Source organism: Schistocerca americana, chromosome 9 (assembly GCF_021461395.2).
Source record: "Schistocerca americana isolate TAMUIC-IGC-003095 chromosome 9, iqSchAmer2.1, whole genome shotgun sequence".
Taxonomy (NCBI): domain Eukaryota; kingdom Metazoa; phylum Arthropoda; class Insecta; order Orthoptera; family Acrididae; genus Schistocerca; species Schistocerca americana.
The window spans coordinates 159,404,287-159,431,335 of record NC_060127.1 but is presented as its reverse complement, the minus strand read 5'-3'; the positions used below and the strand labels follow the sequence as shown (position 1 = coordinate 159,431,335).

General features: G+C 42.5%; 1 protein-coding gene across 1 annotated transcript in view; it reads left to right on the top strand.

The window, feature by feature from the left end:
* LOC124550961 (lysosomal-associated transmembrane protein 4B-like) overlaps positions 1-27,049 on the top strand; it is a 226,160-nt gene that overhangs the window by 180,195 nt on the left and 18,916 nt on the right. The window contains exons 3-4 of the mRNA XM_047125777.1: positions 11,505-11,658; positions 21,681-21,766. Coding sequence (XP_046981733.1) covers positions 11,505-11,658; positions 21,681-21,766 — 240 coding nt within the window. The remainder of the gene's footprint in view (positions 1-11,504; positions 11,659-21,680; positions 21,767-27,049) is intronic.

The following is a 27,049-nucleotide window of genomic DNA, read 5'->3' as shown; positions in this document are numbered from 1 at the left end:
TTAAATGGAACTATAAAGAAACGTGCTGCTCTTCTCTGTATCTCCTCCCTTTCCTCTCGAATCCCATATTGACGAGCAATATTCAAATATTGCTCAAATCAGGGTTTTATAAGCTACCGCCTTTGTGAGTGGACTATACAGGGTGATTCACGAAGATATGCAAATATTTTAATATGTTGTTCTAAAAGTAAAACAAAAGAAAAAAGTTCGTATAAACATAGGTCCGCAAGTGTTTAGTTACGGAGTTACGACCAATAAAAGATTGATGTTGATCAAGTTTTACAAGGACGTTCTATATTGAAAATAAAGAGAGACACGTATCGGCTTTTTGCTAGGCACTCCCTAGATTTGAAAAAAATCGAGGTCAAAGATTGTGGCGGAAGGTTGTATTTTCAATGCTATACAATGAAAGGTCGTAAAAAAAACGAACATTTTTTATTAATATATTGGGGGATAATGTTAGAGTAATTAACGTTTTTCTGTTTTCAAATTGCAGCTTGGGTACCCGTCATTCTGCGAACCTAGCAGAGGGAGATCGGCGGTTGAGCGGCGACTTAGTTAGTTGGTTGGTTGCGTGCTCCATTGATCAATCACACGGTACGGAAGCCGTTATGATGTGGAACGTGTCAAGTGCACAAGAAATGCACATATGAAACAAGATTTTTTTAATGTGTGTATATATTACAGTACAGTGCTAAAGATTAATATTTCTATTATTCACCCCATTCCCTTAAAGGGCACAACATGCATATTAGTAGATTTATTTACTCCTATTCAAGAATTCATCTATGGTATAGAAGGAGTTGTCAAGGAGATATGATTTCAGTTTATTTTTGAAGCTATTACTGCTGTCTGTCAGACATTTGATTTCATCTGGTAATTTGTCAAAAATTTTTATAGCAGCTATTTTACCCCTTTCTGTGCCAAAGATAGGTCTCTAGTAAAAGTCTTTCTTTTTTCTGGCGTTATAATCATGAATGTCACTGTTGTTTTTAAACTGGTCCATGTTGTTGATAACAAATTTCATTAGTAAATGTACTGTGAGGCTATTGTAAGAATTCCCAATCTTTTAAAAAGATGCGTACAAGACGTGCGACTATGAACCCCACACATTACTCTAACCACTTCCTTTTCAGCAGTGAATACTTATTGTCTAAGTGTTGAGTTACTCCAAAATATTATTCCGTATGACATCAGAGAATGAAAGTATGCATGTTAACTTACTAATTTCTGTGGTGTCACCGCCAGACACCACACTTGCTAGGTGGTAGCCCTTAAATCTGCCGCGGTCCGTTAGTATACGTCGGACCCGCGTGTCGCCACAATCAGTGATTGCAGACCGAGCGCCGCCACACGGCAGGTCTAGTCTAGAGAGACTCCCTAACACTCGCCCCAGTTGTACAGCCGACTTTGCTAGCGATGGTTCACTGTCTACATCCCCTCTCATTTGCAGAGGTGACAGTTTAGCATAGCCTTCAGCTACGTCATTTGGTACGACCTAGCAAGGCGCCATATTGTTACTATAAGTACTATTTTCTGAACAGATAATATTGTGACTCATGTACCATTAAGAGCGACGTTCATCATTAATGGATTAAAATTAAGTATCAAACTAATTACGTCCGCTTTCTGAATTCTAATTCCTTGTCATGTTCCAGACCTCACGTCAGTATAGTTCTTCCCCCCTCACGCCAGCCTGCGTGAGCTAAAACGCGTGCATTTCGGCCTCCACTACTTGCGCGGTGTTGCCTTTTCTGCCAACGCAACAATTTCTGTATCCTCAAAATTGGCAATCATTCTGACTGCAAAAGTTGCTGAAGCTAGTCGCTTTAGAAGATCCAAAATATGAATTTTCCAATAAAGATTCTCATTTATATGTACACCCAAAAACTTAGTATGCTCTGCCCTGTCTACATATTACCAGACCGCTGGTCCGTATTCCATTCTTGGTAGTAGCGTTTCTTTATTCGATTTTTTGCGGAGTATCTGGTAGTAATTGATAGTTGGATTCTTTTCTTTGCCCTTTTTTGAAGTGAAACATCAGGAGGTATGACTAATAATCAAATTAGTATATATGACATATTTACAGTTGCTTTTTGTCCTGATACGTAGTGCAAAAATACAGCTAAACTGTATTACTGCAGAATCCTAACTGATCGTCTATTCGTGAGAGTTATTGCAATCAGCGGGATGAAACTTATTGTATAAACAGCAAAACATAAATATTACCATACTATGCGCAACACACGAACTAAATTTCGCCAGTGACATGTTTTACAATACATTGTTCTTGAAAAATATATCTGATTCACGTTGCTAAAAAGAGATCTTTGTCAGATATCGATTTGGATGCGTACCGAGCGTATAAAATTACACCTTGGAAGACAGGCTTTGCAGCATGTTATGCACCAATGCATGAATTTTAATAGCATCCGCCCTATCTTGTAATTCTCTGCTCGGCTGTGAGATCGATGATTTTGAAGTCGTGCGATGAAATTACTCACTTGTCGGAAATGGGAGACGTCACATGCGTGACAAGGCGAGGTACGTTTCGGTGGTATAACACCTTCACGGTGCGGGTGGGCGGAGCGTCATCGTCTACGAAAGTCATATCATCGTGTGTCATGTATCACAATGAAAACAACTGTCAATACATTATACATATCTCATTACACTGGTCAACACTCATTTTCTTGCCAAGGATATTTGAGTGGCTTTAGGATGGGTTAGTGGTGCTGAGGACGAATATAGCAACCATTTATGCAGTTTGGCTCTAGTTTTTGAGATAATGCATGATTTATTCAAAAAATTAGAAAAAATTGCTAATGCTGAACTCGAGCGCTACAAACTACAATGAAAAAAGAAAATTATCTTTATAAATAGCTTCTATGAAAACCTGATAGGCATTTGTCCACGTATAAAACATAATTGAAAAGTTTCTCTATAAGTATATCATTTTCCGTCCATGACGAACCGCTTCCTGCACGCTTTCCTTTTATAGGTCTCTTCAGAACAGTCACGTTGCAGATTCCAGCAATAATCTGCCATCATATGCCTGCCCCATCTTCCTTATATCTTTCCTCTATTCCTTTCATATCTTGATGGAACCGCTCTCCTTGTTCCTCACTGAAATCACCTAGATTACGAGGAAATCGATCCAAGTGGCTGTGAAGGAAGTTCAATTTTATGCTCATGTTAGCTCCTAAGTTTTGAAAGTTAGTGAGCATGTTTTTGACCAGTTCCTCGTAATTGGGAGCTTTATGATTGCCCAAAAAACATTTTACAACAGCGACAAAACTGTTCCAGGCCGATGCTTCAGTGACAGTCATGACACTTGTAAAATTGGTATCGTTGATGAGCCTGCGAATTTGAGGACCATCAAATATTCCTGCCTTAAGTTTTTCACTACTGAGTCCAGGGAACGTATTGCAGATGTATGTGAAGCAATTACCATTCCTGTCTAAAGCTTTGGTGAATTGCTTCATTAGTCCTAACTTAATATGTAATGGTGGAAGAACAATCTTGTTCCTGCTAACCAGAGGTTCATTAATGATGTTTGCTTCACCAACAGCCATATGTTCCCTTGGAGGCCATGTTTTCTGCTTCCAATGTTCGTGCTTTGCCCTACTATCCCACATGCAGATAAAACATGGGTGCTTTGTGTATCCACTTTGTTGTCCAAGCAAGAAGTTCACCATTTTCAAATCAACACAAATCAACCACTGGTGCTGCATATACTGAATTTTCTGCAGAACCATCTTGATGTTAGCATATGCTTCACAAAGTTTTGTTGAGTGGGCAATTGGAATAGATGCGTAACGATTGCCATTGTGTAGGAGAACACATTTTAAACTTCTAGTGGAAGTGTCTATGAAGAGACGCCAGTCCTCTGGTCTATATTCCGGCAGCCCCAATTCAAGTAAAAGTCCAGGTATATTGCTGCAATACACTATAACCTCTTCTTGATTGAAGTATGGAAGAAGGTTTTCTTCTCTCGTCCGGTAAGCTGTTATTTTAACACTTGGATGAAGACAGTTCTTTTCCTTAAGCCTGGATGCTAAGAGTTCTGATGCTTGCTTTGAAAGATTGAGTTCTCGTACCAAGTCACTTCTGGTCGAACTGCTGGGGTTGTGTCTCACGTCCTTCGTATTCCGAACCACTACTTGTACATTCCTCGCCGTGCACATCGTCATCTGATGATGTTAGCGTGGGTAATGTTATGAAGGTTGGTACAGGAACATCGTTGCTGTGCACCACCGGTCTTCTTGCTGACTCCAAATCGGGATATTCCCACTTTCGTTTTTTGAACCTATTAAAACCTTTCACATTAACAATGCAAAAATAGCAATCATCTGTATGGTTCTTCTGCTCTCGCCATACCATAGGCACTCCGAAGTTTAAGCTTTTCCTTTTTCGTTTTGTCCACTGCCGTAAGCACTCCACACAGCGTTTACAAACTTTATGGGGTGCCCACGCCTTGTCTTGATCTCCAAGTTTAATTCCGGAATATGTCAGATACGCTTCCTTCACAAAAGGAGTGATATTCTTCCTGTTCTTTTGAAGAACGTATCCACCACAAATGTAGCAGAACTCATCTGGATGGTTCACGCAAAGACGGCGTGAAGAACTCATGTTTTCCTAAAACAAAATTGCACAAATACTACATATTATGCAGAACTTTCTTGTATTTGCATGTCAATCACATCCAACAAACATCATTAATTGTTTTGTGTGAAATGAATACTCACCTCTTATTTGCTACGTCACGATGAAAAGGTTCTATCTCCTTGAAGCTGCACTGCACATGTGTGTGACTTTCGACCATCGCCATTTTTCTTGTTTACACTGAACGCTACCTATCGGCTGTTGCGGGGATTACCTCGGCCAACAAATGAATGTCGAGTACCGCCGAATTCAAATCTGCACAACCCTCAATATCTTCAACACACGCACCGCACAACAGGACTGAACACATGCTGACAGTGTGATGTTTGCATGATGTAATCCTCAACCACACAGATGCACTCCCTGAGCACAATTGTTTAATAAAGATAGTACAATATCACTAATTAAAAAACAGGTAGCAAATACATTATACTATATATGGACCCTGCAGTCGATATTATCCACATGAAACTCTCATTTCCACAAATAACCTATATCTCAAAAACCAGAGCCAATTTGGAAAAAGTACAAATATACTCGGAATGAGTATCATAACAATATCCCATTTTCGTTCAAGCTTCCCTGGCAACGAAAAAAAAATTTTATTTTGTAGAGCTGTGTTATTAATCACACCTCTCGATGTTGTATTTTTTTTTAAAGGTGTTTCCATTATCAGATACACCGAAAATCCAATGAAGAAAAAACATGGCCCAGAATCAAACACGGGACAGTACTTTTGTGCTCTAATGCTTTGACCGCTCGATCGCTCTGCTAGACGTTTAGAATGACGGGTAGCCTAGCTACAGCGTGAAAACACAAAAACTTTAATAACTCGAACATTATCATCTTCGGACCCCCTGAAATGTTGATACTTCCTGGCAGACTAAAACTGTGTGCCGGACCGAGACTCGAACTCGGGATCTTTGCCTTTAGCGGGCAAGTGCTCTACCAGGAATGCTAGTTCTGCAAGGTTCGTAGAAGACCTTCTGTGAAGTGTGGAAGGTAGGAGTCGAGGTACTTGCAGAATTGAAGCTGTGAGGACGGGTCGTGCTTCAGTGTCTCAGATGGTAGAGCACTTGCTCGCGAATGGTAAAGGTCCCGACTTCGAGTCTCGGTCCGGCACACAATTTTAAACTGTCATGAAGTTTCATATCAGCGCACACTCCGCTGCAGAGTGAAAATCTCATTCTGACCCCTAATATGTTATTAGAAGGTTCGATTTTAGACGAGCTTTCAACGCCTAGCGTTGAAAATACAATTTTCTCTCATCAACTTTGACGCCGACTTTTCTTCAAAAACTAAGGATTATCTTAGCAACCTTATTTTCGAAGTGGAACGTCCTTGCAAAGCTAGATCAAAATACATAAAATGTTGTATTTGTGGGGATCCACAGCCTCCAGCTGCTTAATAAACGAAAACATGGCCCGCAGTAGGCTGTAATGCGATGTTTATATAATCATGCTTTCTGCTAATTACAACTAAGCGTCATTGTCAAGCAGACTTTTAACATCTGTATTCCATGTCATTTTCAAATTACTCTTAATTACAAGTATAAAGTAGCCATATTTCGTCATTTTACAAAAGGATCACCTCCACAGTGAGCTTTGCTATATGTAGACTGTGCGGCTGGTCCCGTCGGAGGTTCGAGTCCTCCCTCGGGCATGGGTGTGTGTGTGTTAGGATAATTTAGGTTAAGTAGTGTGTAAGCTCAGGGACTGATGACCTTAGCAGTTAAGTCCCATAGGATTTCACACACATTTGAACATTCTTTTGCTATATGTACAAGAATATGGTAATTCCATGCTGTATACAGAGCAGAGTTGGTGTCGTTTTAGCGTGGATCCTTTCGTATAATGACGGAATATGGCTGTTTTTTACTTGCAATTAAGAGTGGTTTGAAAATAACATGAAATAGAGATGTTACAAAAATGCTTGACAATGACGCTTAGTCGAAATTAGCGGATTATATATACGTCGCGTTACAGCCTACTAAGGACAATGTTTACGTATATTAGAGCTCAAAATGGGTGACCGACATGTTAGACCCTCTTTCACTAGTGCATATTCTGTGCTCAGCAGACTTATGTCCGCACCCGTTAGCTGAGTGGAAGCCGGCACGGTAGCTCAGCGTGTTCGGTCAGAGAGCCGGTTGGCCTCTGCAATATAAAAACTGAGTGGAAGGATCAACAAACGAACTTGAACGGATGTCGTGTGACGTCCGCAACGACCATACACACACAAAAAAGTGGTCAGCGGCCGCGTTCGATTACCGGCTGCGTCGGAGATTGTTTTCCCTCAGGGACTGGGTGCTGTGTTGTCTTAACCATCATCATTTCATCCACATCGACGAGCAAGTCGCCGAAGTGGCGTCAAATCGAAGGACTTTCACCCGGCGAACCGTCTACCCGACGGGAGGCCCTAGTCACACGACATTTACATTTTAGTAGACTGTTCATTGCATTCGAAAGATCCTGCAATTTTCTTCACGTTCATAGAAGATGGCACTGTTCTTAGCGGGTATTATTTTTGATGAAATTAGAATTATATTAATACCTTCAGCTGCTGGCGGGCGTTGATATATATCAACGGGGACAGATGAGAAAGTGTGCCCCGACCAGGACTCGAACTCGAGATCTCCTTCTTACATGGCAAACTCACTATCCTTTTGCGCCACCGAGGGCATAGGATGGTGCGACTGCAGGGACTATCTCGCGCACGCCTCCCGCGAGACCCACATTCTCACCTTGTATCTCCACACACTACATTCGTAGAGTCCCAACCCAACACACTCCTTACTCGTGGAAGACATTCTTACCAAGTCCCCGAGCAGTTCGGGAATAAGTGTGCATCCGCATAGAAGGAGGTCATGGTCGGTATTGCCAGAACTATATACGTAAATGGATATGGTGTCTGTTCTTTCGGACATGTCCGAAAGAACAGACACCATATCCATATATTTTTGATAACCTTTCAGCTTGCACTGTAATATCACCTCAGAAGTGGGTAATGACGAGGGTTGGAATTTTAATCTACATCTACATGATTACTCTGCAATTCACATTTAAGTGCTTGGCAGAGGGTTCATCGAACCACAATCATACTATCTCTCTACCATTCCACTCCCGAACAGCGCGCTGGAAAAACGAACACCTAAATATTTCTGTTCGAGCTCTGATTTGTCTTATTTTATTTTGATGATCATTCCTACCTATGTAGGTTGGTCTCAACAAAATATTTTCGCATTCGGAGGAGAAAGTTGGTGACTGAAATTTCGTAAATAGATCTCGCCGTGACGAAAAACGTCTTTGCTTTAATGACTTCCATCCCAACTCGCGTATATCTGCCACTCTGTCCCCTATTACGTGATAATACAAAACGAGCTGCCCTTTTTTGCACCCTTTCGATGTCCTCCGTCAATCCCACCTAGTAAGGATCCCACACTGCGCAGCAATATTCTAACAGAGGACGAACGAGTGTAGTGTAAGCTGTCTCTTTATTTTTTGTTGCATCATCTAAGTGTCCTGCCAATGAAACGCAACCTTTGGCTCGCCTTGCCCACAGTATTATCTGTGTGGTCTTACCAACTGAAGTTGTTCGTAATTTTAACACCCAGGTACTTAGTTGAATTGACAGCCTTGAGAATTGTACTATTTATCGAGTAATCGAATTCCAACGGATTTCTTTTGGAACTCATGTGGATCACCTGACACTTTTCGTTATTTAGCGTCAACTGCCACCTGCCACACCATACAGCAATCTTTTCTAAATCGCTTTGCAACTGATACTGGTCTTCGCATGACCTTACTAGACGGTAAATTACAGCATCATCTCCGAACAACCTAAGAGAATTGCTCAGATTGTCACCCAGGTCATTTATATAGATCAGAAACAGCAGAGGTCCCAGGACGATTCCCTGGGGAACACCTGATATCACTTCAGTTTTACTCGATGATTTGCCGTCTATTACTACGAACTGCGACCTTCCTGACAGGAAATCACGAATCCAGTCGCACAACTGAGACGATACCCCATAGGCCCGCAGCTTGATTAGAAGTCGCTTGTGAGGAACGGTGTCAAAAGCTTTCCGGAAATCTAGAAATACGGAATGGTGGCAACTATTTATTTACAGCTCGTACAAAATAGATACGTGTTTCAAAGTTTTATTGACCTTCAGAATAATCACCAGCATTGTGTATAACCCACTGACAGCGATGTGGAGGTCGTAAGGTACTCTTAGCAGTGCCAGTTGTGTTGACAGTTCGAGCGGTGCGGTCTATTGCCCGACGAATTTGCAGCAGTTCTGAGGGGAATGCCGTGAAGTGTTTCCTTCAGTTTAGAAATCGAAATCACGAGGGCTTAAGCCAGGGGAGTGCAGTAAGTGGTATAGGACTCTGCAATCCCATTAGTCAAACAAATCAGTAACAGCTCGCACTGTACTTGCTTGAGCATTGTCCTGCAACATGATGGACATGTCCTGCGCTCTGTGCTGTTCGTCTTTGGGACACAACCCACGACCAGCTTAGACACAGAAGTGATGACACTTTCTGCAGGACCTGACCATCATTTTGCAAGACAATGCTCAAGGACGTACAGTGCAAGCTGTTACTGATTTGTTTGACTGATGGGGCTGCTAAGTGCTATACCACCTACTGCACTGCCCTGACTTAAGCCCTCGTGAGTTCAACTCGGTTTCTAAACAGAAGGAAACACTTCGCGGCATTCGCTTCAGAACTGCTACAAATTCGTAGCGTAATAGACCGCACCGCTCGAACTGTCAACACAACTGGCACTGCTAAGAGTATCCTACGACTTCCACATCGCTGGCAACGGGTAATACACAATGCTGGTGACGACTTTGAAGGTCAGTAAAACTTTGAAACACGTATCTATTTTGTACGAGCTGTAAATAAATAGTTGCCACCATTAAAATTCCAACCCTCGTAATTACCCACTTCTGAGGTGAGATTACAGTGCAAGCTGAAAGGATATCAAAAATAATATACTTCTATGGATATGGTGTCTGTTCTTTCGGACATGTCCCAAAGAACAGACACCATATCCATTTAAGTGTATAGTTCTGCAATACCGACCATGAACTACTTCTTCTGTCCGGATGGACACACATATTCCCCGAACTGCTCCGGGACTTGGTAAGAATGTCTTCCACGAATAATGAGTGTGTTGGGGGTGGGACACTACGCATGTAGTGTGTGGACATGCAAGGTGATAATGTGGGTCTCGCGGGAGGCGTGCGCGAGATAGTCCCTGCAGTCGCACCATCCTCTGTGCCCTCGGTGGCTCAGAAGGATAGAGAGTCTGCCATGTAAGCAGGAGATCTCAAGTTCGAGTCCTGGTCGGGGCACACATTTTCACCTGTCCCCATTGATATATATCAACGCCCGTCAGCGAAAATGGTTCAAATGGCTTTGAGCACTATGGGACTTAACATCTACGGTCATCAGTCCCCTAGAGCTTAGAACTACTTAAACCTAACTAACCTAAGGACATCACACAACACCCAGTCATCGCGAGGCAGAGAAAATCCCTGACCCCGCCGGGAATCGAACCCGGGAACCCGGGCGTGGGAAGCGGGACGCCCGTCAGCAGCTGGGAACACCGCCTTCTTCTATGACCGTGAAGAAAATTGCAGGATCTTTCGAATGCAATGAACAGTCTACTAAAATGTAAATGTCGTGTGACTAGGGCCTCCCGTCGGGTAGACGGTTCGCCGGGTGAAAGTCCTTCGATTTGACGCCACTTCGGCGACTTGCTCGTCGATGTGGATGAAATGATGATGGTTAAGACAACACAGCACCCAGTCCCTGAGGGAAAACAATCTCCGACGCAGCCGGTAATCGAACGCGGTCGCTGACCACTTTTTTGTGTGTGTATGGTCGTTGCGGACGTCACACGACATCCGTTCAAGTTCGTTTGTTGATCCTTCCACTCAGTTTTTATATTGCAGAGGCCAACCGGCTCTCTGACCGAACACGCTGAGCTACCGTGCCGGCTTCCACTCAGCTAACGGGTGCGGACATAAGTCTGCTGAGCACAGAATATGCACTAGTGAAAGAGGGTCTAACATGTCGGTCACCCATTTCGAGCTATAGTATACGTAAACATTGTCCTTAGTAGGCTGTAACGCGACGTATATATAATTCGCTAATTTCGACTAAGCGTCATTGTCAAGCATTTTTGTAACATCTCTATTTCATGTCATTTTCAAATCACAGCCATATTCCGTCATTATACGAAAGGATCCACGCTACAACGACACCAACTTTGCTCTGTATACATCATGGAATTACCATATTCTTGTACATATAGCAAAAAAATGTTCAAATGTGTGTGAAATCCTGTGGGACTTAACTGCTAAGGTCATCAGTCCCTAAGCTTACACACTACGTGACCTAAATTATCCTAAGGATAAACACAGACACCCATGTCCGAGGGAGGACCCGAACCTCCGCCGGGATAAGCCGCACAGTCCATGACTGCAGCGCCTGAGACCGCTCGGCTAATCCCGCTCGGATAAATAGCTAGCACTATTAAAGTTCCAACCCTCGTACTTTTCGTTTGTGAGGAGTGTTACAGTTTTCTGCATAACTGTCATGTGATATCTCGCGGTACAGAAGATTAGCCTCTCGTTCCATTCTGCTCTCCCGCCTGCTCATACAGCTTCAGACGGCTGGTGCACTGAAGGAGATGGACGCTCCCCGCTCACAGAGCGACGCCCTCGGCCAGATGTGAGCACCAGTGTGGCCCTCGCCCCCCCCCCCCCCCCCCCTGTTACCTGCAGTGTGGTACCGAGTGCAGTGTGTTTTGTGTGTGTGCCGTAGGCCGCCAGCGTGGTCCAGCTGGCGACGATGGCGTACCGCTGGCAGACGGGCGACTACATGGGAGGCTCCAACGACCAGACGCTCCAGCGCGTCTTCGACCCAGAAGAGGCCAACCTGCTTCGCCGCCCGTACCTCAACTCACTGGAGATCATGTGTAAGTCCCGGCACACAGTGTTACGAGGGTGGTTCAATAAGTACTGTCTTACTTCTACTACACGGTTTCCCGCGGGTTTTAGCAAAACGCTTTTCCTGAGTGGGGTGACAACTTATCTCCTATCTGGGCCTAGATGTTGTTTTTGTGGTGGTGGTGGTCTTCAGTCCTCAGACTGGTTTGATGCAGCTCTCCATGCTACTCTATCCTGTGCAAGCTGCTTCATCTCCCAGTACCTACTGCAACCTACATCCTTCTGAATCTGCTTAGTGTATTCATCTTTACCCTCCACGCTACCCTCCAATACTAAATTTGTGATCCCTTGATGCCTCAGAACATATCCTACCAACCGATCCCTTCTTCTAGTCAAGTTGTGCCACAAATTCCTCTTCTCCCCAATTCTATTCAATACCTCCTCATTAGTTATGTGATTTACCCATCTAATCTTCAGCATTCTTCTGTTGCACCACATTTCGAAAGCTTCTATTCTCTTCTTGTCCAAACTATTTATCGTCCATGTTTCACTTCCATACATGGCTACACTCCATACAAATACTTTCAGAAACGACTTCCTGACACTTAAATCTATACTCGATGTTAACAAATTTCTCTTCTTCAGAAACACTTTCCTTACCATTGCCAGTCCACATTTTATATCCTCTCTACTTCGACCATCATCAGTTATTTTGCTCCCCAAATAACAAAACTCCTTCGCTACTTTAAGTGTCTCATTTCCTAATCTAATTCCTTCAGCTTTACCCGATTTAATTCGACTACATTCCATTATCCTCGTTTTGCCTTTCTTGATGTTCATCTTTTATCCTCCTTTCAAGACACTGTCCATTCCGTTCAACTGCTCTTCCAAGTCCTTTGCTGTCTCTGATAGAATTAAAATGTCATCGGCGAACCTCAAAGTTTTTATTTCTTCTCCATGGATTTTAATACCTACTCAGAACTTTTCTTTGGTTGCCAGAACTACAAATGAAAAAATGGGGAAGCTTACATGCATATATTAGTGTGCAAAACTTAAGAACGAAAGTAACTGTCGAATGATGTGTCACTGTCAAATAATGTGTCTCGATGAAACTTGAACGATACATAGAAAGAACGCTGCATTATATCATAGAAGGTAACTGAGAGACAGGCACAATGGGACGAACAAAAATGTCACTTTTATTCAAAGACAATAATTACATTGGAGTCATTGCGATATGTGGTGGCACCAATGGCATTAAAAAGGTGGTAGATGGTGCTTATAGGGTGTGTTATCACCGTGGACAGAACTGCTTGCTCTGAAACATGCTGCCATGCTGGCCACAAGGTTACTAACGAGTTCTTTTGTTCGGGCGTTCCATTCCCCCACTAGCTCTGTTGACAACTGCTGCGTGGTCCTTGGGGTATGTGGACGTGCTCTCATCAATGCATCGCACACGTGGTCTGTGACACTGAAGTCCAGAGAACGGCAGTTCAGTCCATTTGCTGAATATCCTCTCGTTCCAAAACTGCTCCATCTAATCTGGCCCATACGGCCGTGCATTTGCCATCATTATAAAATGAAATCACGGACGAAAGCACCCCTATAACGTTGGTCGTTTGATTTGGGGAAGAGGACCAAGCAGTGTGGTCATCGGCCCCACCAGATTGCGGAAGGACAGGGAAGGAAGTTGGCTGTGCCCTTTGGAAGGAACTATCCCGGCATTTGCCTGAAGCGATTTAGGGAAATCACGGAAAACCTAAATCGGGAGGCTGGACGCAAGTTTGAACCATCGTCCTCCCGAATTCGAGTCCAGTGTGCTGTCCAGTGTGCTGTCCACTGTCCCACCTGTCTTGGTCCGCCCCTGTAAAGACGTACACGGTGAAGGAATACAGTCACTCAGTAATGTTGACCAGTGGCTCCCTATACCATATTACCTTGCCCACAAAAACGATTATGCTTGACAATGTTCCTGGGTGCATGTTCCCAGCATTGGCAATGTGAATGGCGCCGGGAATCACTACTCAGAGTGAACCTACTTTCATCCGAGAAGAGGACGCGGCTGCACTCCTTGTTGGTCCAGTCTTCACGCCCTTGGCACCTTTGGAAACTGTTTCGCCAACGTGATGATGTCAACAGAACACGATGCACTTGTTCTCGGACGAAGAGCCGCTCCCAGTAATTCGTTGTGCCACTGTGGTGCATGAGATTACAGGCCTTGCAGTCCTGTTCAGTATGGTTGCTGTTGCCCACGCTCTTTCGTGTGAGTCCCTTCCTGCCTGTTGTACATTGTAGTGGTCATCTACTGCTGTAGTCAACCACGTCCTCTTCTTTGGGCAGCGCTGCCGCCTGTGGTTTGAAACACTCCCTGCGAATGTGAAACAATACTATGAACAATAACAAATTCCTATGCTACACTCATCACACTTCACCTTTCTTCCAGTTTCCCAATGGTTCTTGCCATATGTTGTCCCCGGACCACATTCTAATGAGAAACATTACCACAGTCCACCTTAACAGTTAATTGCCGATTCACACACTATGTCGCTTCAACTGCCCCGTGTTGAGGGGCCAGCCCTATTTGGCACCATAATCACGCTGTGTGACGTCCAGATTTCTGTGCATGACTGGCAGACCACTGGCAATATGCTCCTTAACTTTAATTCATTTCCTCTGACACAGTAAAATGTTATGTTACTTTATCTGTCTTGTCTGTAACTTTTGCAGAGCAGTGTAATAACTTTATATGAGGTGTGTTCAGTAAGTAATGCAACACCTTTTTTTTTTTCTTGGCGAACAGTGAGTGAAAAAATGCGGAATTTGTTGCGGTACATAATGAAATATTCCCACTTCAGCCCCTGTAGTTACATACCCTTCAAAATGGCGTCTGTAATGTGGGCCAGAGAACTGTCATTGAGTTTGTTTTAGCAGGAAGACGGAGCATCACAGATATTCATAGGCACTTGCGGAATGTCTACAGAGACCAGCAGTAAACAAAAGCACAGTTAATTGTTGGACAAGGCATCTCTCATCACCGCAATGAGGTCTCGCAAATCTGTCCAATCTCCCACTTGCCAAATAACCACATGCAGCCGTGACTTTTGCAGTGTTGAAACGTGCAGACACTCTCATTCGAAGTGATCCACAGATCACAATCAAACACATCGGAGAACAGTGTCCGTCAGTTGGGGTTCTAAAAGGGGTGTGCCCACTGGATTACTCGCTGCCTAACAGACGGTCACAGAAAGCGACAAAGAACCTTCTGTGCAGAATGCTTGCAGGTTATGGGGCTGATTGTGACAATTTTTTGTCACACACAGTCAGAAGTGAAGTAGCTCAGGTTCGTCACTTCGAACGGAAACAAAACAGCAATCCGTGGAGTAGCACCACGTCAGTTCTCCTCCGAAAAAAATGTTCAGTGGCACATCCTCGTACAGTATAATCGTGACAACAGTCTTCTGCGGCTCTGAAGGGGTTGTTCTGTCCGATGCCTTCCCTCATGGGCAACAATCGCAACAATCGACTCTGAAGTGTATTACGCTACCCTCAGGAAAGTATGTTCATTTCCACAAAAATCCAAACAAACTTCTTCACGAATGCCGAGTCCTCATAGAAGTCTGGACACTCCAGAGAGCTCGCAAAACTTTGTTGGACTGTTTTCCCTCATCCACCCTACAACCTGGATCTCACACTTTGCGATTTCCAAGTGTTTGGTCTAATGGAGGATGCATTCAGCAGGAAGCAGTGCACGGATGATGGGGAGGTTACCGGTGCAGCAAGATGTTGGCTCCTACGTCGACCAGTAGAGTGGTATAGCATAGGCGTTATAGGCTCTCCCAGTAAGGTGATGTAAGTGAATATACCGAAGGGACCAAACGGCTGAGGTCATCGGTCCAGTGATGTAAGTCCGTCACGTGAAATGGAGATTATGTTGAAAAATAAGGTTTGTAGCGGAAAGAGTGAGGAATAATATGGTGTATTGGAAAATAAAACCAATCTGCTTCCAGAATAAAAGTATTGCACTACTTATTGAAAGCCCCTCCCATGCTATTGTATTTTAACTTTCTAGGACATGCTCAAGTGACAAGTTTTTTTGATTCACTAACCTCTCTTTCAAGATGCTGTCACACCCATGCCGGGCTACCACACTTCCAACACCCTCCCTCCTGCACCTCAGTCGTGTGTGGTACTTGAGATACAAGTTTGTGGCTTATGAGTGTGTGCACAGTGTTGCAGTACACACATCTTTGATGTAAAATTTGTTGAATCAAACACAGAAGATGTGCAATTCATGGATTTTCTTAATTGTTATTGTTAGGCTACATTATTTTGTTTTTTATCAAATAATATATTCTGAAACAGCCAATTGTTACTAATATTGCTCAGGCTTCAGAAATGGTGCTGGGCACTTACTGTGTTCACATGGTTTCATTTTTCAATGTTTTGTGTTTGCTTAAGCTGATGTTATGGTGTGAAGTATCATTTTCTGGTGTTTGAAAATCAGTTATGGCATCTTTCCTGGTTAAATAGCATGTATGATGTGTGAAGTTGTCACAATATTTTTCCACTGTGAAGATGAATGTAATGTCAACCAAAAGTTATAGGCTTTGGCCATAACCAGCCTTCTTCCTGTCGTAAGAAGAAAGCAATTGTTCACCTCAGACATTGAGAAAACCACATTGAGAAAGATGATGGTGGCAGCAGATATTTTTGTCTTAGCTAGCAGTGTTTCGCAAGAATGATGCCGCCTCTCTTTCTAATCCTCTCTGCTGAGGATTTCTGTTAGTTTCATATGACCTGCACTGAGCTGTTATGAAGCTATCAGCATGTGTCTAAATTTGTTCAGTATTTCCTGTCATGCCTGCTAAGTAGTAAGTAACATGTTGCATGGATAATATGTGCAGTATATGATATCAATATACAACAAATTAGTTTACACACTATGAGCATAATCCATCTGTGTGTATGTGTTGATCATATAAAAGGAAAGGAAATGGTTTAGCAGCGAAAAATATGTATGACATCTCCATAAACATAATCTACACATTTTCAAATAAAAATTCACATGTTAAAAGGAATAAAGTTCCATTCAGTTTTAAATATTAATTCTACTGGGAATCTTTTGTGGTTGAGAAGGTAATGAAAATCTTTGTTGGTGTCTAATACGCCATATCTTGAGCCAAGATCAAGTACAAGAAGAAAGAATATTTGTAAGAATATTTGTCTAATGTTACAATTATTATAACAACAAAAACAATCAGTTTTTGACAATATAATGTGATTTGATAGATAAAAAATCTATTCACCAAGTGGCGGCAGAACACACACCTAAAAGGACATTATAATTAGACAAGATTTTGGACCAGTGGCTCCTTCCTCAAGCAGAAGGGTTGAAGGGGAAGGAAGAGGGGTGAAGGAAAAGGTCTAGGGAGGTAAAGGAAAAGGTACAGATTTTGGAAAAGTCACCCAGAACTGCGGGTCAGAGAAGACTTTCTGGACAGGATGAGTAGGAAAAACTCTATCTGTATGCTTCACTCTAGATTATCCGTGGTAATGGGGGGGACTTGAAAACTATGGATAACTGAAGTCTGTGGATAACACAGAATTGTTTTTGAACAATGCTGTAATTATGTATTTTATTATTTCTATTGAACTGTTACAGATTATTTGCAGAAAATTTCATCAAGGAATTTGTGTAATTATGCATATATGATAAGATTTTGTCCAGCAAAAAGTTTCCTCCTAAAATTTGAGGCATCTACATTACCAGAATGTCACCCAACATCAAAAAAATGGAAATAGACCAGTAATAAAAAAAAGTACAATAACTGCTGAACCTAGCTTCCAGCAAGTTCAAGAACATGTTTTCTTGAGATCAAATTCTCTGCTACATGTTCCTCCTGAAATGAAATGCTAAACACTTTGTTCTACTGTTGAATTCCTGACCAATTAGAAAATATATGATTGATATCTTTGGTATTTATGTGCTGAACTGAATGTGTTATATTTATTCAAAATTAAATAAATGATGCTTGGTGAAAAGTACTTAATATTTAGTTTGAGAACATGTCTCTTCATTTTTTACTGCACTATACAGGGGAAGAATCGACATTTTTGCTAATCATAGAAATATACAGTACCTCTTGATTATTGGTGTTGATGGGAGACTTGAAACCATGGATAATTGAAGTCAACAAATAATTCGCAATTATAGTAACCATTAAGGTATTAGGATTGTTCAAAAACAAAAATTAACTAGAATGTCATAATTAAAATCAATTAACTAATGTTAATAATAATTTGTATTGTAATAATCACAGTGTGTGTGAAAATAGGGTACTTACAAACAAAACGGTACAATTCAACTTCACATTAGATTACACTACTTCGAAACAAAATAGTCTTGCATTGATTTCTGTATCAATGAGGTAGCCTATCTGTTACAAACTGCACTACAAATTTTATGCATCACCAACTTGTCCTAAAGCGGAGCATCTTTTTGCTGTTCCAGATAGACCTACAAGCCTTTGGCCTATTGACCTGCTGATGCATGACTGATTACTGTTTCTGTAATTAGATGAAGGTTCTCATCTTCATTGCTATCAGTCACTTCCTTTGATTTTCATTGTATCCACTGAAAAATAACACTGTCACTCGACATCTAATGGTATGGATCTGTGCAGTTGGCATCAAACCTGTTGTGACTTCCTACGCATGCTGCGTAGTTCTTTAGTGGATACAGAAGTGTGAAACAGATGCTGTCCATAAACAGAGAATTCAGACATTAATTTATTCTACATCTAATATTAAATAGTAAAAATAATACATAAATTTGTAGCTGAAGTGGCAGCATCAGTTGCTACAGTAACTTCGAATGTAGAAATACATACAGATACAAAATAACTATAAATCTATCACTCTTCAATGCAATGCCTGTTCAGAAGATGTCAAACCCTTACCGCTATGGAAGTCTGTAAATGTTATTCAACTGACAAACACGCAAAAAGGGGTCTGTGCATGAAAATTCAAACTTAAATACACCCACCACTGGAGCTCCAGAGAGGGGATACTTATATCTCACGGACAGCAGCTCAATCGTTCATGGCAGTGCCCTCACGCCACAGTGGCAACTGCAGGAAACATGGTGGTGTGACTGGTGGCGTGCGTATTTGAAATTGCAGCTGATCAGATAGCAGCCGATACCACAAAACCATTCAGAAATAGTTTCTTTGTCAACTGTTTCACATGCTGGAGTACTTACAAAAACAGCAGCTAACATTACTAATGAGCACTCTCCTCCATCATTGGAATTACTTAGTTCATAAATTTTGGAATTAATATTTTTCAGTGACTTTGCTGTGGTTGATTGTTTTATCTTCTTGCATGCCTTCAACACATATCTGCCACAGTTAATTATTTCTAAAATTTTTGAAGATTGCTGCCCTCATCCATAAGTTTTTGTAGGAGACTTCCTTCACAAATTTTCTTCAGGGCAGCAATGACACCATGATCCACTGGCTGGATTAAGGCTGTCACATAAGGGGGGTAAATATTTTACAAATATCATCCTGTCAGCTAATTTCAGAATGTTTTCGTTTAGATGTGATAGTGCATTGTCCAGTAATAATACAGCCCGTGCAGGTTGACCTTGCGGCACACAGCAATTATTTTTGAAATACATCAAGCCTATATTTGTGTGATCCCAACCAAGCCTACATTTATTCCCATACCATCAGCATAAAACAACACAGTTATCCTTTTCTTGCTTGATTTATAAGCTGGTACTCTGTGTCTTAAAAGCTAAAGTCTTTGTTGGTAGACTCTTCTAAAATGACGTGGTTTCTATTGCAGTGTAAATTTGCTCAGTCAAAATTTTCTCATGTTATAATCTCCTGGAAATCATTACAAAATTCAGAAGCAGCCATATTATCCCCACTTAACTTTTCTCCTTGGACAGCAATCGCCCAGATATCATGATTCTGTTCAAATCTTGTTAACCAGCTGAAATATGCATTAAAATACCCTTCAGTCCACAAAGTTTTGAAGAAAAATGGGGCCCAGTTGGCGCATACTGAGTCAAATACTTGTGTGCACTCTGCTTGTTTCTGTTGAAATTGTTCCGACATGACTTTCTCTAGTTCTGTTTTTGAAGACTTTTCGTGGCCTTCCACCTTGATAAATGTTAACTGATGGTTGTTTTTATGAATATCTTGCATTGCAGTTTCACATATATTATAAATCAATGCTAGATTTTGCACACCAATACTGCCTTCTTCAAGCTTTTTGTACTATTTTCAGTTTCTGCTGTATCGATAACAACACAACACAACTCATTTTTGCTTTTCAGACATTGTTCAGCATGAACAGAAAACACTGACAATCTTCTGCAACATTTATGGGGCATTGCTTGAGGCTGTTTGAGCAGCACATTATTTACTACACTCTTTCTGCAATATGAGATTATTGCTCACCTGCAATCACTCCCAGGTTAAAGAAAAATTCTCAGCTGCAAATAAAAGTGTGAGATATAGGCCATGGATAATCCACAATGCCAATCATCTACCCATCAATAATCAAGAGTTTATTGTATGTAAATTTTTTTTCCTATTTTTACTAAACTTGTGTTTTCACTTTGCAGATAAGATTCATATATATACAGGGTTATTACAAATGATTGAAGTGATTTCACAGCTCTACAATAACTTTATTATTTGAGATATTTTCACAATACTTTGAATGCACATACAATAACTCAAAGATCTTTTAGGCACTCACAGATGTTTGATATGTGCCCCTTTAGTGATTCGGCAGACATCAAGCCGATAATCAAGTTCCTTCCACACTCGGCGCAGCATGTCCCCATCAATGAGTTAGAAAGCATCATTGATGCGAGCTCGCAGTTCTGGCACGTTTCTTGGTAGAGGAGGTTTAAACACTGAATCTTTCACATAACACCACAGAAAGAAATCGCATGGGGAGAGCGTGGAGGCCATGACATGAATTGCTGATCATGATCTCCAGCACGACCGATCCATCGGTTTTCCAATCTCTGTTTAAGAAATGCCAAACGTCATGATGGAAGTGCGGTGGAGCACCATCCTGTGAAAGATGAAGTCAGCGCTGTCGGTCTCCAGTTGTGGCATGAGCCAATTTTCCAGCAAGTCCAGATACAAGTGTCCTGTAATGTTTTTTTCGCAGAAGGAAAAGGGGCCGTAAACTTTAAACCGTGAGATTGCACAAAACATGTTAACTTTTGGTGAATTGCGAATTTGCTGCACGAATGCGTGAGGATTCTCTACCGCCCAGATTCGCACATTGTGTCTGTGCACTTCACCATTAAGAAAAAATGTTGCTTCATCACTGAAAACAAGTTTCGCACTGAATGCATCCTCTTCCATGAGCTGTTGCAACTGCGCCGAAAATTCAAAGCGTTTGACTTTGTCACCGAGTGTCAGGGCTTGTAGCAATTGTAAATGGTAAGGCTTCTGCTTTAGCCTTTTCCGTAAGATTTTCCAAACCGTCAGCTGTGGTACGTTTAGCTCCCTGCTTGCTTTATTCGTCGACTTGCCCGCACGCGTTCAACCGTTTCTTCGCTCACTGCAGGCCGACCCGTTGATTTCCCTTAAAGGCATCCAGAAGCTTTAAACTGCACATACCATCACTGAATGGAGTTAGCAGTTGGTGGATCTTTGTTGAACTTCGTCCTGAAGTGTCGTTGCACTGTTATGACTGACTGATGTGAGTGCATTTCATGCACGACATACGCTTTCTCGGCTCCTGTCGCCATTTTGTCTCACTGTGCTCTCGAGCGCTCTGGCGGCAGAAACCTGAAGTGCGGCTTCAGTCGAACAAAACTTTGAGTTTTTCTACGTATCTGTAGTGTGTCGTGGCCATATGTCAATGAATGGAGCTACAGTGTATTTATGAAATCGCTTCAATCATTTGTAATAGCCCTGTATATATATATATATATATATATATATATATATATATATATATATATATATATTTTGGGAACAAGAAAATCATTTAAGTTTTTAACTATTTTCAGATACATATCCGCTGCTGATCATCAGCCTTATGATGAATGTGTTTGAGGTCGTAAGTTGTGCAATGCTTCTCTATGGAGCCATGAAGGTAAGGCAACATATTATGTATCCAGCCAATAAAACTTGCATTTTACATAACTGAAGATATAATTTACTTTACATTATTCCAAGGATTGATTATGTGTGTGTGTGTGTGTGTCAACAGGAGCACCATGTGCACTTGTGAATATCTCTTTCTATTTCTTTCCCTTTCACTTAAGTTCTTGTTTAGATGTTAAGTGGCACAGAGGTAACACACTTGACTTGCATTTGGGAGGATGGTTGTTCAAGGCCCAACTGACATTCTGGATTTAGATTTTCCATGAATTTCCTGAACTTTATAAGCCAAAAACCAGGATATTTCTTTTGAGAAAGACAAATTTCCTTTCTAGTTTGGGCCTTTAGGAACTCTATTACATAGGGTGGAGAGGGGAGAAAGGAATGGACATGGAAGGTACCATTGATGTCAACTGTATTGCCTATTTATGTGGAATCGGCGGAAGTGAATGAAAATGTGCGCCACTATGGAAGTATCCATTTTTGTTTTTGAACTCTCTAACGTACTGACCCAATTAAGGCATCTAACGTTCAACACTCTAACCAGAAGAATACCGGTTTTGTTTTCCTTATGACAACATCCTGAGTAGTACCTGCCCAGAAATTGGAATAGGGGACTGCTTTACCTCTGGGATATTTTACTTAAAGAGGATCCCATCATCATTAAACCATATGATAAAGCTGCATGCCCCCAGTAAAAATAAAAATTATGGACATAATTTTCCTTGCTTTCAGCCATTTACAGTACAGCACAGCAAGGTCATATTGGCTAATGTAATAAAGCCAAATAAGTCAATTTCCAGGTTGTCACCCCTCCAACCACTGAAAAGGCTGCTGCCCGTCTTCAGAAACTACGTGTTTGTCTGGTGTCTCCACAGTTACCCCTTCATTGTAAATGGACCTACAGTATGGCCACCCCCTCTCAGCCAGGTCCATGTTCATGGTGCAAGGAGGAGGGGGGGGGGGGGGAATTAAGATTAATATAACATAAACAAATTCCTTTTTTTTTGTTATGGAGAAAATGTATCTTATTATTTGTAAACCTGTTGACTTGTTTCACACCATAGCTAGTTGTCAAGAAAAGAAAAACCAATAGGGGATGGGGGGATGGGAGGGGGGAGGGGAGGCGGCCTAATCAATCTGTTGTAAATCAGAACATTTCTCACTGTTTGGTTGTCTCTGGAAAGACATCACTTAATAATTATACCTAGCAGAGTTTTGAGTGTTTTCATTGATATTTTTACACTATAGTTCCTAATGTAGAAAATTGATGACACTGAAAGAATATTTATTTCTCAATAAGTATGGCATACATACAATGAGGAGACAAAAGTCATGGGGTAATATATATAAAAAAATAGAGGGAAACATTCCACGTGGGAAAAATATATCTAAAAACAAAGATGATGTGACTTACCAAACGAAAGCGCTGGCAGGCTAATAAACACTTACATACACACAAAATTCAAGCTTTCACAACCAACGGTTGCTTCATCAGGAAAGAGGGAAGGTTAGGGAAAGACGAAAGGATGTGGGTTTTAAAGGAGAGGGCAAGGAGTCATTCCAATCCCGGGAGCGGAAAGACTTACCTTAGGGGGAAAAAAGGACAGGTATACACTCACGTGCGCACACACACACATATCCATCCGCATGTACACAGACAAATGTCTGAAGGTAAGTCTTTCCGATCCCGGGATTGGAATGACTCCTTACCCTCTCCCTTAAAACCCACATCCTTTCGTCTTTCCCTCTCCTTCCCTCTTTCCTGATGAAGCAACCATTGGTTGTGAAAGCTTGAATATTGTGTGTATGTTTGTGTTTATTTGTGTGTATCAGCCTGCCAGCGCTTTCGTTTCGTAAGTCACATCATCTTTGTTTTTAGATATATATATACCAACCAAAAAAGCGCTGGTAGATAGACACAATAAAAAGACACACAAACACACATACACAAATATCAAGCTTTCGCAACCCAAGGTTGCTTCCTCAGGAAAGAGGGAAGCAGAGGGAGAGATGAAAGGATGTGGATTTTAAGGGAGAGGGTAAGGAGTCATTCCAGTCCCGGGAGGGGAAAGACTTACCTTAGGGGGGAAAAAGAACAGGTATACACTCGCGCACGCACACACACATATATCCATCCGCACATATACAGACACAGGCAGACATGTGTAAAGGCAAAGAGGTCGGGCAGAGATGTCAGTCGAGGCAGAAGTGCAGAGGCAAAGATGTTGTTGAATGACAAGTGTTGTACGAGGGGTGGCAACTTGAAATTAGCAGAGGTTGAGGCCTGGTGGGTAACGGTAGAGAGAATATATTGAAGGGCAAATTCCCATCTCCGGAGTTCTGATAGGCTGGTGTCAGTGGGAAGTATCCAGATAACGCGGATGGTGTAACACTGTGCCAAGATGTTTAGCCACAGGGTGATCCTCATTACCAGCAAACACTGTCTGCCTGTGTCCGTTCATGCAAATGGACAGTTTGTTGCTGGTCATTCCCATGTAGAAGGCTTCACAGTGTAGGCATGTCAGTTGGTAAATCACGTGGGTGCTTTCACACGTGGCTCTGCCTTTGATCGTGTACACCTTCCAGGTTACAGGACTGGAGTAGGTGGTGGTGAGAGGGTGCATGGGACAGGTTTTACACCAGGGACGGTTACAAGGTTAGGAGCCAGAGGGTAGGGAAGGTGGTTTGGGGATTTCACAGGGACGAACCAAGAGGTTACGAAGGTTGAGTGGACGGCGGAAAGACACTCTTGGTGGAGTGAGGAAGATTTCATGAAGAATAGATCTCATTTCATGGCAAGATTTAAGGAAGTCGTATACCTGCTGGAGAGCCACATTCAGGGTCTGATCCAGTCCTGGAATGTATCCTGTCACAAGTGAGGCACTTTTGGGGTTCTTCTGTGGGAGGTTCTGGGTCTGAGGGGATGAGGAAGTGGCTCTGGTTATTAGCTTCTGTACTAGGTAGGGAGGGTAGTCGCAGGATGCGAAAGCTGTTTTCAGGCTATTGGTGTAATGGTTCAGGGATTTAGGACTGGAGCAGATTCGTTTGCCACGATGACCTAAGCTGTAGGGAAGGGACTGTTTGATATGGAATGGGTGGCAGCTATCAAAATGGAGGTACTGTTGCTTGTTGGTGGGTTTGATGTGGATGGATGTGTAAAGCTGGCCATTGGACAGGTCAATGTCGAGGAAAGTGGCATGGGATTTGGAGTAGGACCAGGTGAATCTGATGGAACCAAAGGAGTTGAGGTTGGAGAGGAAATTCTGGAACGCTTCTTCACTGTGAGTCCAAATCATGAAGATGTCATCAATATATCTGTACCAAACTTTGGGTTGGCAGGCCTGGGTAACCAAGAAGGCTTCCTCTAAGTGACCCATAAATAGGTTGGCGTATGAGGGGGCCATCCTGGTACCCATGGCTGTTCCCTTTAATTGTTGGTATGTCTGACCTTCAAAAGTGAAGAAGTTGTGAGTTAGGATGAAGCTGGCTATGGTAATGAGGAAAGAGGTTTTAGGTAGGGTGGCAGGTGGTCAGCGTGAAAGGAAGTGCTCCATCGCCGTGTGTATAAGGAAGTGGCATCAATGGTGACAAGGATGGTTTCCGGGGTAACAGATTTGGTAAGGATTCCAGGCATTTGAGAAAGTGGTTGGTGTCTTTGATGAAGGATGGGAGGCTGCATGTAATAGGTTGAAGGTATTGATCCACGTAGGCAGAGATATGTTCTGTGGGGGCTTGGTAACAAGCTACAATGGGGTGGCTTTGATGTTTGGGTTTGTGAATTTTAGGAAGTAGGTAGAAGTTAGAGGTGCGGGGTGTTGGTGGGGTCAGGAGGTTGATGGAGTCATGTGAAAGGTTTTGTAGGGGGCCTAAGGTTCTGAGGATTCCTTGAAGCTCCGCATGGACATCAGGAGTGGGATTACCTTGGCAGACTTTGTATGTGGTGTTGTCTGAAAGCTGACGCAGTCCCTCAGCCACATACTCCCGACGATCAAGTACCATGGTCGTGGAACCCTTGTCAGCTGGAAGAATGATGATGGATCGGTCAGCTTTCAGATCACAGATAGCCTGGGCTTCAGCTGTGGTGATGTTGGGAGTAGGATTAAGGTTTTTCAAAAATGACTGAGAGGCAAGGCTGGAAGTGAGAAATTCCTGGAAGATTTTGAGAGGGTGATTTTGAGGAAGAGGAGGTGGGTCCCACTGTGATGGAGGACGGAACTGTTCCAGTCAGGGTTCGATTTGGATAGTGTCTTGGGGAGTTGGATCATTAGGAGTAGGATTAGGATTATTTTTCTGCGTGGCAAAGTGATACTTCCAGCAGAGACTACGAGTGTGGGACAGTAAATCTTTGATGAGGGCTGTTTGCTTGAATCTGGGAGTAGTGCTGAAGATGAGACCTTTGGATAGAATAGAGGTTTCAGATTGGGAGAGAGGTTTGGAATGAAGGTTAACTGCTGAATTGGGGTGTTGTGGTTCCAGATTATATTGACTAGAATTTTGAGGCTTTGGGGGGAGTGGAGTTGGAAGTGGGAGATTGAGTAGATGGGAGAGACTGGATCTGTGTGCAATGAGAGGAGGTTGAGGTTTGTTGGATAGCTTGTGGAGGGTGAGTGAGTTGCCTTTCCAGGTGTGGGAAACCAGGAGATTCGATAGTTTTTTGAGGTGGAGAGTGGTATGCTGTTCTAATTTGTGGTTGGCCTGTAGGAGGATGCTCTGAACAACTGGTATGTGGGAGAGGAAAGATTGAGGACTTTGATTAGGGATAGAAGTTGATGGGTGTGTTCATTGGCTGAGTTGATGTGTAGGTGAAGGATTAGGCAGGTGAGGGCTATGGATTGTTCGGTTTGGAACTGGTATAGGGACTGATGGAAAGAAGGGTTACAGCCAGAGATGGGAACTTTAAGTGTGAGGCCTTTGGGGTAATGCCAAATGTCAGACAAGTCTTAGCAAGTAAAATATGGGAGTGTAATCTTTCCTCTCCCACATCCACACTGGCTGTTCAGAGCATCCTCCTACAGGCCAACCACAAATTAGAACAGCATGCCACCCTCCACCTCAAAAAACTATCGAATCTCCTGGTTTCCCACACCTGGAAAGGCAACTCACTCACCCTCCACAACCTTTCCAACAAACCTCAACCTCCTCTCATTGCACACAGACCCAGTCTCTCCCATCTATTCAATCTCCCACTTCCAGCTCCACTCTCCCCAAAACAAAATTCTGGTCAACACAATCTGGAACCACAACACCCCAATTCAGTAGTTAATCTTTCCTC